This window comes from Triticum aestivum, chromosome 6A (genome assembly GCF_018294505.1).
Source record: "Triticum aestivum cultivar Chinese Spring chromosome 6A, IWGSC CS RefSeq v2.1, whole genome shotgun sequence".
NCBI lineage: Eukaryota > Viridiplantae > Streptophyta > Magnoliopsida > Poales > Poaceae > Triticum > Triticum aestivum.
The window spans coordinates 452,541,463-452,554,143 of NC_057809.1; the positions used below are offsets into that span (position 1 = coordinate 452,541,463).

General features: G+C 50.4%; 1 protein-coding gene across 1 annotated transcript; it reads right to left on the reverse strand.

The window, feature by feature from the left end:
- Positions 1–7,305: 7,305 nt before the first annotated feature.
- LOC123130729 (salt tolerance receptor-like cytoplasmic kinase 1) lies at positions 7,306–8,795 on the reverse strand. The gene is made up of 2 exons (XM_044550547.1): positions 8,209–8,795; positions 7,306–8,095 (listed from the first exon to the last, which is right to left on the reverse strand). The coding sequence occupies exons 1-2, from the start codon at positions 8,582–8,584 to the stop codon at positions 7,404–7,406; spliced, it is 1,068 nt and encodes a 355-aa protein (XP_044406482.1). The 5' UTR covers positions 8,585–8,795; the 3' UTR covers positions 7,306–7,403.
- Positions 8,796–12,681: the final 3,886 nt, after the last annotated feature.

Sequence of the window (12,681 nt, forward strand, 5' to 3'; positions counted from 1 at the left end):
ACTATGGAGTGACCGGGTAGATTCTGATGATTACCTTGAGCACACGCTCCCTCCGTTGGAGTTCGAGGGGGATGATTGCTTGTCTGCTGGACGGCCGACGAGGACTTTGGTCGGGGCTACGGTGAGGAGGCCGGAGGGTGCTTCTCTTGCCCTGGCGCCTCATGTGGACGCGACTCCGGTGTCGGCGACTGCGTGTGTGATGAGTTGTGGGGGAGGGGGTTCGGGGCAGGTGGCCCCGTCTTCTCCCATCCCCATCCCGACCTCGGTGGCGTCGGTGACGCCGGCCCCGAGGGGGTCAGCCGGTGCTGGGAGAGGGAGCCCGAGGCAGGCGGCCTCGGCTCCTGCTACTCCGATGGTGGCGGTAACCACCGTGGCAGCAGCTGCGTTGGGGGGTGCTGGGGCAGGAGGCCCTGGTTCCTCCTTCTTCCCCGACGGTCAGGAGACTGCTTCTCCCTCGTCGATGGCTCAGCCGTCTGAGCCGGCGGCTGGGGTGGGAGGAGGGCGCGGGCAGGTGGCCCCCGTTATCCCTTCTTCGCTCTCACCCATGGCCGGGGGCCCTGGTGTGGGGCACCCGTCTGAGGGGATCGGGAGCCTGCCGACGCCTTCTCTGGTAACCTCGGTAGACCCTTTGAGGGACTCTGTGCCAGGTTTCACTAGGGAGGAGGTTGTCGCGTTTGGCGGATCCCGGACCCTATCTCCGCCGGGAGACGGATGAGTGCTCGCATCCTCGACATCCCCGAGGTTGACGATATGCAGCAGCGGTGCACTATGAGGGCGGCCAAGCTTCAGGAAGCTGCTTTATCTTCTGGTATGTCCGTCAACTTATCTAATTTCTTATTGCATTTTTCTAATGAAGAGATTATAAATAATGCAAACCAATTAGAAGTTTCACTAGGTGATACAGATAGTGAGATTACCAATTCGGTGAATGATCTATTAGATTTGGAGGCGGAACGTGCCTTAGAGGTTATTCGTAATCTTGCAGCAGTTAAACCTATGAATGATGATGAGATTGATGCGTTAGGGGTTAGAGTGCTTGATAATCTGTGTGCGGATCTAGCACCCCCCAATCATGATTCTGAGGAAGATGATGTACCCCTAGAGAAGGAGGCTAGCAATATATGTGAACCCGGTTATGAGGACTGGGTGACTGAGCCTAGTAATCCTAAGCGTAAGTGGAAACGGAAGATCTATCCAGATTCCGCAGTTCGTAGGAGTGCTAGGATTCGAGTTACTAAAAAATTCCATGATGAACTATGAGAGGAATTTTTTGGAATAGCAGAGGTCTGAAGGACTTGGCTAAAAGAAGATTCCTAGCTGAGGCAGCTCTAGAGCAGAGGTTAGATTTTGTTGCTCTATCGAAGACGGGTAGAGATAACTTTGCGCCCCAGTTTCTCTCTTCTCTTATGGGTGGTATTGATTTCGATTGGCATTGCCTCCCTCCGAAAGGAAGATCGGGTGGTATCTTACTAGGTGTGAGATGCGATTAGCTTGAAGTCCGAAGTGTCGTGATGGGAGACTTCGCGGTCAAGTTTCGAGTCAGGTCTAGGGTAGATGGTTTTAACTGGGCTTTGGTGGCGGTTTATGGTGCCGCACAGCCTGAACTTAAAGCGGAGTTTCTGGCGGACCTTGTTCGAATCTGTGGGTCAGAACAACTTCCAATTTTAGTTGGAGGTGATTTCAATATCATCAGGAGGAGAGAGGAGAAGAACAATGATAACTTTGACGGCAGATGGTCGTTTATGTTCAATACCATTTTTGAAAGCTTGGATCTGAGAGAGATAGAGCTTTCTTGGAGAAAGTTCACCTGGGCTAATGCTCTACCAAACCCAACCTATGAAAAACTTGATCGAGTACTTGCGAGCGTGGAGTGGGAACAAAAGTTCCCTCTGGTTACGGTGCAAGCTCTTTCGAGGGGAATATCTGATCACACCCCATTGTTCGTGGACTCAAGGGAGCCGAACCATGAGGGTAACAAGAATACCTTCTCCTTCGAGATGTCTTGGTTTGAACGTGAGGGGTTCTTGGACTTGATCGCCAGGGAATGGGATAGAGGTGTAGGAGGCAAGAATGCGATAGAGCGTTGGCAGAATAAGATTAGGCATTTAAGAAGTTTCTTACGGGGTTGGGCTAAGCACCTCAGTGGTGTGTATAAGATTGAAAAGGATAGACTCCTTACTCTTATACAAGCCCTGGACATACAAGCCGAAGTCAATATCTTGTCGCCAGCTCAGCTTCATATTAAAAATGAGGCGGAAAAGAGGCTGAAAGAACTGCTTCGCGAAGAAGCATTGAAGTGGGCTTTGCGTGCCAAAGTCCGCAAAGTGGTCCAAGGGAATGCGAACACTCAGTTCTTCCATTTGATAGCTAATGGCAAGCACAGAAAGAAGTGTATCTTTCAGCTTGAGAAAGACGAGGGCACTATTTTAGGTCAGGATAACCTAAAAACATATATTACCGACTATTATAAGCAGTTATTTGGACCTCCGGAGGATAATTGTGTGTCCCTCGATAAGTCCAGGACTGAGGACGTACCTCAGCTATCAGCTGCTGATAATGATATTCTGGTTGCCCCGTTTTCGGAGAAGGAGGTTTTTGATGCTATTGCACAGATGAAAAACAACAAGGCTCCCGGACCGGATGGATTCCCGGCAGAGTTCTATAAAAAGTGCTGGCACATTATTAAGGGGGATTTACTACCTATGTTCCATGATCTGTTCTCCGGACAACTTCAATTATTTCACTTGAATTTTGGGACTATCACACTGCTTCCTAAGAAGACGGATGCTGTGAGAATTGAGCAATTCAGGCCGATCTGTCTCCTCAATGTTAGTTTCAAAATTTTCACCAAGGTCGGGACTAACAGACTCACACAGATTGCGCATTCTGTGGTGCAACAGTCCCAAACTGCTTTCATGCCGGACAGAAATATCCTTGAAGGGGTGGTCGTCCTGCATGAAACACTCCATGAAATCCATTCCAAAAAATTAGATGGAGTAATTTTTAAGGTGGATTTCGAGAAAGCGTACGATAAGTTCAAATGGCCATTCCTCCGACAGTCGTTGCGTATGAAAGGTTTTGATGAGGCCTGGCACTGACAGGTTGAATCATTTACGCAAAAAGGTAGTGTGGGAATTAAAGTTAATGATGACATAGGTCATTACTTCCAGACACATAAAGGCCTCAGACAAGGAGATCCGATGTCCCCTATCTTGTTTAACATTGTGGTGGATATGTTAGCAATCTTGATAGGAAGGGCTAAGGAAAATGGTCAAGTAGGTGGATTGGTACCTCATCTTATTGATGGAGGTGTATCCATCCTTCAGTACGCTGATGATACAATCATCTTCATGGAGCATGACTTGGCCAAGGCTAGAAATATGAAGCTTGTGTTATGCCTTTTCGAACAATTGACTGGGTTAAAGATTAACTTTCATAAGAGCGAGTTGTTCTGTTTTGGTAGGGCCAAAGATGAACAGGATGCTTATAGGCAATTGTTTGGGTGCGAGTTGGGAGAGTTACCCTTCTCCTACCTGGGGATTCCAATCCACCATCGTAGGCTGACAAACAGAGAGTGGAAGTGCATCGAGGACCGATTTGAGAAGAAACTGAGCTGCTGGAAGGGTAAGCTCATGTCATACGGAGGCCGATTAATCCTGATTAATTCGGTGCTCACGAGTATGCCAATGTTTCTCCTATCGTTCTTTGAGGTCCCAGTTGGTGTTAGGAAGAGACTGGACTTCTATCGATCGCGTTTCTTTTGGCAGGGTGATGAGCTTAAAAGAAAATATCGGCTTGCTAAATGGGATATCATCTGTAGACCGAAAGACCAAGGGGGTCTAGGTATTGAGAATCTAGAAGTTAAGAATAAATACCTTCTTAGCAAGTGCTGTGGAAGCTCTCATCGGAGACTGATGCTATGTGGGCTCAAATCCTTCGCAGCAAGTACCTCCAGACAAAAACTTTGTCCCAGGTTACAGTCAGGCCGACCAATTCGCCTTTCTGGAAAGGCCTGATGAAAGTCAAACATGCCTTATTTAATAGGACGAAGTTTGTTATTGTAAACGGCTCGAGTACACGTTTCTGGGAGGATACTTGGCTTGGCGAGACACCCCTGACCATCCAATATCCGTCTTTGTACCGCATTGTTCAACGACGTGAGGTATTCGTCGCATCGGTCTTTCAGTCTACCCCCCTTAATATCCAGTTCCGACGAACGCTAGCGGGCAACCGTTGGGAAGAATGGCTCCGTCTAGTTAGGAGACTGATGGACGTCCAGCTTTCCCAACAACCCAATGAATTACGCTGGAAACTGACTAAGTCTGGAGTATTCACGGTTAAATCAATGTATATTGATGTTATTAATTCGAACTCCATTCCTACGTCTAAGCATGTTTGGGATGTCAAAGTTCCTTTGAAAATAAAAGTGTTTATGTGGTTTGTCCATAAACAAGTTATTTTAACTAAGGACAACTTGATAAAGCGTAATTGGACAGGACCTACTAGGTGTAGTTTCTGCGATCGGGATGAGACTATCAAACACCTCTTTTTTGATTGCCCGTTGGCCAAGGTACTTTGGCAGACAGTCCACATTGCTTTTAATATCAATCCACCGAATTCTGTTAATGCGTTATTTGGGACTTGGCTTAATGGGATTGAGCCTGGTTTAGCGAGACATATTCGGGTTGGAGTTTGTGTTTTGCTGTGGACTATCTGGACTTGCAGAAATGATTTGGTCTTTAACAGAATATCATGTATACATTTTTTGCAGGTCATATTCCGAACTACGGCATTGATCCGTTCGCGGTCGCTACTCACCCAGACAGAGGCCAGGGAGCATTTGGTTACTGGATCTTTCCGCTAGGAGATGGTAGTTCGGGATATCTTCAACCGGTTTGGATGGCGGTCATGTAATAGGATAGGTACTTAGTTTCCCTATCTAGTTTGAGCCGGCCGGTTGTGGCATCTTGTCTTGGCTAGTTGATGTTTCTAGCCTTTATTTGGCTCTGTGTGAGCTTTCTGTACTTTTTTTTACTTTTGGAAACCTTTGGAACCATATTGGTACTTCTTTATTTGGTTAATAAGATGGCCGTATGTATCGTTCTGATGCAGAGGCCGGGGAATCCCCTTTTCAAAAAAAAAAAACACATCCACGGCACGAGAGCCGCGTGCACACTCGTGCGCCTACGTCGCTCATTTGCTCACACTCCTGCTTGAAATCATCCAAGCAGAAAAGAGGGAGAATAATAAACTGAACCACCGTGGAGAAACATGAAATGACTCTGCTGCCACGACGAATGAAGTGATTGCAATATTTTTGTTGATAGCTTACCAAGTTGACCACTTGGTCACGACGAATGAAGTGGTGGCATGGCGTCAAACAGCGAGATGATACATGTCATTAGAGCATATACAATCGGGCGCTCTAAATCCGTCTCAAACATCCGGACGGACTGACCGGTCACAAAAAATTGACCCATCCGAGAGCCTCAAACGGGTCTCAAACGTCAGTCCGACACCACTTATATCTAGCCCAAATATGAGGTGGATATGGGACGCCCGGGCGTGCTCGTCACGTCGGCTTGGCCCAGCCTACCCCACGCCTCCCCACAAATATCCCCATCAGGAAAACCCTAGACCGCAGTCAACCCGAACTCCACTTCCCTCTCATCTCCGTCCGCTCCATTTTCGATCCCCTCTAAACGCATCCGATTAACGAAGAATGGTTTTCCTTCATTTTATATTATAAAGCATACCATCAACCACAAGTTCAAGGTTCATGAGCAACAAAAAAAAACAAGAGATGGGAGGGAAGTTTGTTGTGTTGTGCCTCCAAACGCATCTGATGGTTGGTGGCCGAAGGAGCGCTGCCTCCGGTGGGGACTCCGGCTCCGACGACGACTGGGCTAGCCTTCTGCGTGAAGCGGAGCCCAACGAAGTGGAGAAGGTCGCCCTCCGCATCACATTGAGGTGTTCGATCGTCGTCCAAGGCAGATCTGGCAACGGCGGATCCACTTCGTTTCTGCCTGCGCCCGTCGACACAGCGTCGGCGACGTCTCCGGCCCATCCCGCACAACACGTAGCTCCGGCCACTCTGCTACACCCTCCAGGTACGCCGTCCACCACCACCACCCTCTGCTCCGGAGGTGGTACCCGGCCACCGCCAGGTCCTCATACCTGCGCCGGGGCCGGTGCACACTCGGACGCCCGAGTCGGAGGCACAACAGCCCGGCGCGAGCAGCGGCGGGCTAGGCAGAGGGCAGCGGCGTCCGAGTCGATGTCCACGCGCGAGCACGCTAGTCGATCCCGAGGCAGCGCTCCTCGTGTCTGTCCTCCGCCGCTCTCTCACGACGATGGAGACGGATGCGTGGCGCCTCCGCCGTAAAAATGACAAGGCGCTCCGACTCGCCATCGAGTTGTCGGAGCGCGAAGCAACCAAGGAGGCGGCGGCGAAGGCGAAGGCGGCCCGCCATGCAAAGGAGCAGGACTGCCTGCTCCGCAGGCTGTAGGGCATGAGGTGCAGCCCCGACTCGGATATAATGGACGGCTCCACCTCCAGCTTCGACGACAACGTGCCTCCTCACACCGACGCCAACGTGAAGGAGGGGCACAGCCGCGCCAATGACCGGAAGGGGAAGATTTCGGCTTGGAAATGGTGATTTCCTCCATCCTTCGCCCTTGTGCTTATATTTTAATTAGTTTTTAGTATGAATTTGCATTGTTCGCCATTGAGCTCCAACTAACTATGCTCCTTTTGTCCAGCGATGAAATGGTGATCTAATGGACTGCATGTGATGATCTTTTTTTCCTAGTGTTGCATGCTTTGTATGATTTTGAGGTTTCAGATATGAAGGACACGGGTGTACAAGCCAACAAATAAGGCGTGCCCAATCAGTGTCCACAGACGCATCCAAACGCGTCTGCAGGCGTTTGAGGGACTGGATTTGACCATCGTGGCCGTAGATGCTCTTAGATCAGCGGGGGACGAGGGGAGTGCATGCATGGACGTGCATCCAAAGCTCCAAAGATGAGTAAACAACATTTCTGACCATGGTGGATCACATGCATTCGCTAAGCGCAGCGAATGGCGGGATCCGTTGAAGATCGGCTTTGATTTCCTCAGCAGTAAACTCGTCTCAAAGTACCCGGAAGATCACATGCGTGTTTGTATTAGCTTAAGCGCGTACTCCATGTATATTATCTCAAAAACAACTGCGTAAGATCTACAGGCGGATTAGATTAACGAGCCACTACCTGCCTGCAACCCCATCCATGACATCACAAAAATTGTACGGGACTCGATTGTTCAACTACTAACTGATCCACTTATACAATAAATAACAAAGTGAGAAAAGGTTGTGTGCCCTACCTAAGCATTTACACCCTACGTACGTACTAAACCTTTACGAAACCACCATCTTGCTGGCCGGCTTAGGTCCAACGGCGGAGATCAACGCCGACGTCTTCTCCTGGAGAACGCGCACCACGTCCGTCATGGACGGCCGGAGCCCGGAGCTGACGTTGATGCACTGCAGCGCGAGCGCCGCCACGGTCACGGCCTCCTCGCGATCGTACGCGTCTCCCAACCTCCTGTCCACCACGTCGGCCACCTTCCCCTCGCTGACCACGGGCGCCACGGCGACCGTGAGCCGGCACCCCGTGTCCGCGCAGATGGCCTCCCGCCCGGTCACCAGCTCCAGCAGCAGCACCCCGAAGCTGTACACGTCGCTCTTCTTGGTGGCCACGCCGGAGCGGAGGAAGTGCGGGTCCACGTACCCCGGGGAGCCCATGACGTGGCGCGCTGACGCCCTGGCCGCGGCCGGGAGGACCGCGGCGGAGAAGCCGACGTGCGCGAAGCCGAAGTCGCAGAGCTTGACGTCCATGTTGGCGTCGAGCAGGACGTTGGACGCCTTGACGTCGCCGTGGATGACCGCGGGGTCCTGGCTCTCGTGGAGGTACTCCAGCGCCATCGCCACCTGGAACGCGGCGGCCATCCGCCGCGCCCACGGCAGCGCCGCCCGCTTCTGGCCGCTCCGGTGGAGCCTCTCGTGCAGGTCGCCGTTGGGGGCGTACTCGAACACCAAGACGCCCTCCTCTGCACGCGGGAAAGAATCAAGATCAGCGCTCCAGCCAGAACTCCATTGCCTCGTTCGTAGAAATGTGGATGGGTTGACCAAGAAACGGACACCGATCGTGGTGGGTGTGTACCTCGTTCGTCGCAGTAGCCGAGGAGGCGGACGATGTGGGGATGGCGCACGGACAGGAGCACGTCGAGCTCCTGGCGGAAGACGCGGTGGAGGCGCTCGCTGCTCCGCTGCACCTTGACGGCGCCGAGGCGGGAGGAGGTGAGCGACGCCAGGTACACGGTGCTGAAGCCGCCCTGGCCGATCACGCGGGACGAGAAGCCGCCCGTGACCGACTCGACCTCGGCCCACTCGAGCCGCCTCGCCCGCCCGCTCTTCCCGGCCGACGACGCCGACCCGCCGCCCGGGTCGGCCGAGACGCGGGAGTCCGTCCGGCCGGCGTCATGCGTGTCGCGCTCGCCGCGGCGGAGGCAATCCAACAGCCCGCACCCGGGCAACATTCCGCGCGCCGCGGCAACACACCACACACACACCGTGCGTGCCCGAGGAGCGTCGTTGATGGAGATAGCTAGCTACTGGAATAGATCGAGAAGGCTCTCTTCCCGTCGCTGTTGTTGCTAGGTGGGAGTGCGTATTTTTCTCTCTGGCCGCGCTCGGGAGATGCCTGCGCGCGCGAGAGGGGCCGGGTCAAAGAACGGGCACTGGAGTCCGTTGTTATATACGTGAGCTGTCAGTTGAGTGGGGCTCCACTAATCATTGCGCGTAAAGGAAGGCTCAGGCCGCTTTGAGATGTGTGGCGCCTCTGTGCAGTCCTGCGCACTCCTATCGTCATGCACTACTCCTCCTCCTCCCCTGCATTTATCGGCAGGTGTGTTTTCCACAAACAATTAAGAAAACATTCTCGAATTCCTGATTGGACTGTTGAGAGGTGCAGCGAGGGAGGTCCCTTAATTTTTCGACAGGTATTTCCATCTGTCAGCAGTGGGCACGCACGCACTACTACTAGATCGGATGCACGGAGCGTGACGTCCTACCGGCGAACCGGCACCAAGTGGCGGGACCTTTTCCTCGTGTAGTGTAATGGCCTGTTTCATTAACAAAGCATTTCCAATGGGATCCCAGGGCAAGTGCGCTTATGGTACTGTATGAAATCCCAAAGGGAGATGTCCGAGTTGTGGAGCAGACAAGAGCAACGGCCAATGGGAATTCGACTTTCAGCGGACGTGCTTGCTTACTGCGCTGCAAAAGGTAAGTACAGTACATTTACATGCCGTTGTGCGGCCACATGGCACTGTGAACCCACTAGCCAGATACTACTGGTTTACTGCGCTGTCGATGGATTTACTGCGCACCCGAGGGCCGGCCCCTGGATTAATGCAGATTCTGCTACGTACTACTGTCCATGGATTTCTGCTTTTTCACAGTGGAGCACTGCACTATGCATTGCATCTTATCCTGCCCAACGACTACTCTGTTAAAATTATACGACATTTCAGTTTTCGGAAACGATGGGCATACGCCTGTATGTACTTCCTTCGTTTCTTTTTAGTTTGCATATAAAATTTGGTCAAAGTGAAACTTAATCAACTTTGACTAAGTTTATAGAAAAGAACACCAGGACTCATAACATGAAATCAATATTGTTAGATGCATCATGAAATTAATTTTCACACCATATAGTTTTAGTATAGTAGATCTTGATATTTTTTTCAACAAAGTTAGTCAAACTTTATAAAGTTTGACTTTGACCAAATCTTATATGTAGACTAAAAAGGGACGGAAGGACTATGTATGAACACCGCTAGACCAAGCACGGGCCCGAGCACGCGCTTCAGATGTTGACTAGGCAAGGCACAGATCCATGACTGTGGAAGAGCTCGGAGGCTTAAGGCAAATTCCAACACACAATCACACGACTCCAAACGGACGATCGTTCTGTCCAGATTTTGTCCTTTCGTAAGACAATGAGACGGCGTCCGTTCGTTTTTTCGGATGCGTCGGCCGTGCACCCAACGCGCAGTCGCATTTGGTCCGTTATTGTCAAATTTTATGAATTATGCACATTGTAACCAAATAAATCAAACATTGCAAATAGTTTTACAAGCAAATAGTTTCACGTCCAAATAAAAACACAATCAAATAGCTTCACGTCCAAATAAGAACACAATCAAATAGTTTTACAAACCAATCAAAATTGTCTTGAATAGATGAACAATAAGTAAACCAATACATCTACAGGTTGTCAATGTGAGTCCACATGTTCTTAACCAAGTCATCCTGGAGCTGCATATGAGTATGCCAATCACGCATTTCACGATAAAATTGGACAAACTGTTCAAACGTTGCCGGTTCTTGGTGCTCAAGCTCAACATTTTCACCCTGAAAATCAAACCCTTAGTCGTAAATGTTGTCATCACGCTCATCCTCCATGATCATGTTGTGCATGATCACACAAGTGATCATCACCTCCCAAAACTTTTCGGTGCTCCATGGCAATGCAGGGTATCGAACGATACCCCATCAAGATTGAAGCACACCAAAAGTATGCTCCACATCCTTCCTACCACTCTCTTGTATTTGGGAAAATCTCTATCTCTTATCTCCTTGCGGATTGGGTATTGTCCGCACAAGAGTTGACTAATGAGGATATATACCATCAGTTAGGTAGTATACCTCGTTGTAATTATGACCATTGATATTAAAGATGACCTCTGGGTCGAAAATCCGGGTTGCCTAGCTCTGGTGGTGGTGCCACAAGTCGGCGGTTATAAGATTACCAAAGTACTCATGGATGGAGGAAGCAACATCAACATCTTATATTATGACACTTCCAGACGCATAAATTTACCAGAGAAACAACTCTCGTCATCTTCCATAGTCTTCCATGGGATCGTTCCTAGGAATTCTGCTTATCCTATTGGGCGGATTAAGTTGGAAGTGGCGTTTCATGATGAATACAGTTACAGATCAGAACTCTTGACGTTTGAGGTAGTTAAGATCAAGAGCCCTCAAGCTCAAGATGCCTGGGCCCAAGGGCGCCATCATGGTTGATGGTAACAGGAAAATTGCTCGTGAGTGTGAAGAAGGGGACGCAGCTTATGCTGAATCGACATGCGTTGGGGAGGAGTTGAAGTTTTATACGTCCAACGTTGACCCGGCCGACATGACCTCCCTGAAGAAGCCCACCATGGAATCTGACCCGCCTCTCAAGTTTAAGGCGGCCGAAGACATGAAGCAGGTTGAATTCATCCCTGGCGACTCATCTCAGTAGTTCACCATTGGGACAGGCATGGATCTCAAATAGGAAGGCACGCTCATAGAATTCATCTGTGAGAATCGGGACATCTTTGCATGAAAACCATCTGACATGCCTGGTGTAACGAGAGAATTCACTGAGCACCACCTTAATGTTGATCCCAAGATGAAACCACTCCAGCAATACCTCCATCATTTTAACGAGGAGAGACGAAAGGCTATTGGAGAAGAAGTGGCTCGGCTCCTAGTTGCCGGGCTCATCATGGAAGTATTCCATCCTGAGTGGCTGTCCAATCTAGTACTTGTTCTAAAGAAGAATGTTACTTGGCATATGTGTGTTGATTACGGGTGACTGGCGCGTCAGATAAGCCGGCGACTGTTGGGAAAACGTAGCATGGAAAACAAAAAATTTCTATGCACACGCAAGATCTATCCATGGAAAAGCATAGCTACGAGAGGGGGAGAGCATCTTCATACCCTTGAAGATCACTAAGAGGAAGCATTTATCAACGCGGTTGATGTAGTCGTACACCTTCACGATCCGTTCCTATCAAGTACCAAGCGTACGGTACCTCCGCGTTCAACACACGTTCAGCTCGGTGAGGTCCTCGCCTTCTCGATCCAGTAAGAGGGACGAAGTAGTAGATGAGTTCCGGCAGCACGACGACGTGGTGACGGTTGGTGATGAAGAACAATCTCCGCAGGGCTTCGCCAAGCACTACAGAAACAAGACGGAGGATAAACTAGAGGGGATGGGGTTGCCGGCACACGGCTTGGTGAATCTTGATGTGTCTTGGGTGCTAGCCCTGCCCCTCTATTTATATGTTGAGCCCCGGGGTCAAAACTTGGACTAAAAGCCTCCTTGTCGGTGTCAAAACCGGCGGATCTCGGGTAGGGGGTCCCGAACTGTGCATCTAAGGCGGATGGTAACAGGAGGCAGGGGACACGATGTTTTACCCAGGTTCGGGCCCTCTTGATGGAGGTAAAACCCTACGTCCTGCTTGATTTATTCTTGATGATATGAGTATTACAAGAGTTGATCTACCACGAGATCGAAGAGGCTAAACCCTAGAAGCTAGCCTATGGTATGATTGTCTGTTGTCCTACGGACTAAAACCCTCCGGTTTATATAGACACCGGAAAGGGCTAGGGTTACGCAAGGTCGGTTACAAAGGAGGAGATATACATATCCGTATTGCCTAGCTTGCCTTCCACGCCAAGTAGAGTCCCATCCAGACACGAGACGAAGTTTTCAATCTTGTATCTTCATAATCTAACAGTCCGGCCAAAGGATATAGTCTGGCTGTCCGGAGACCCCCTAATCCAGGACTCCCTCAGTAGC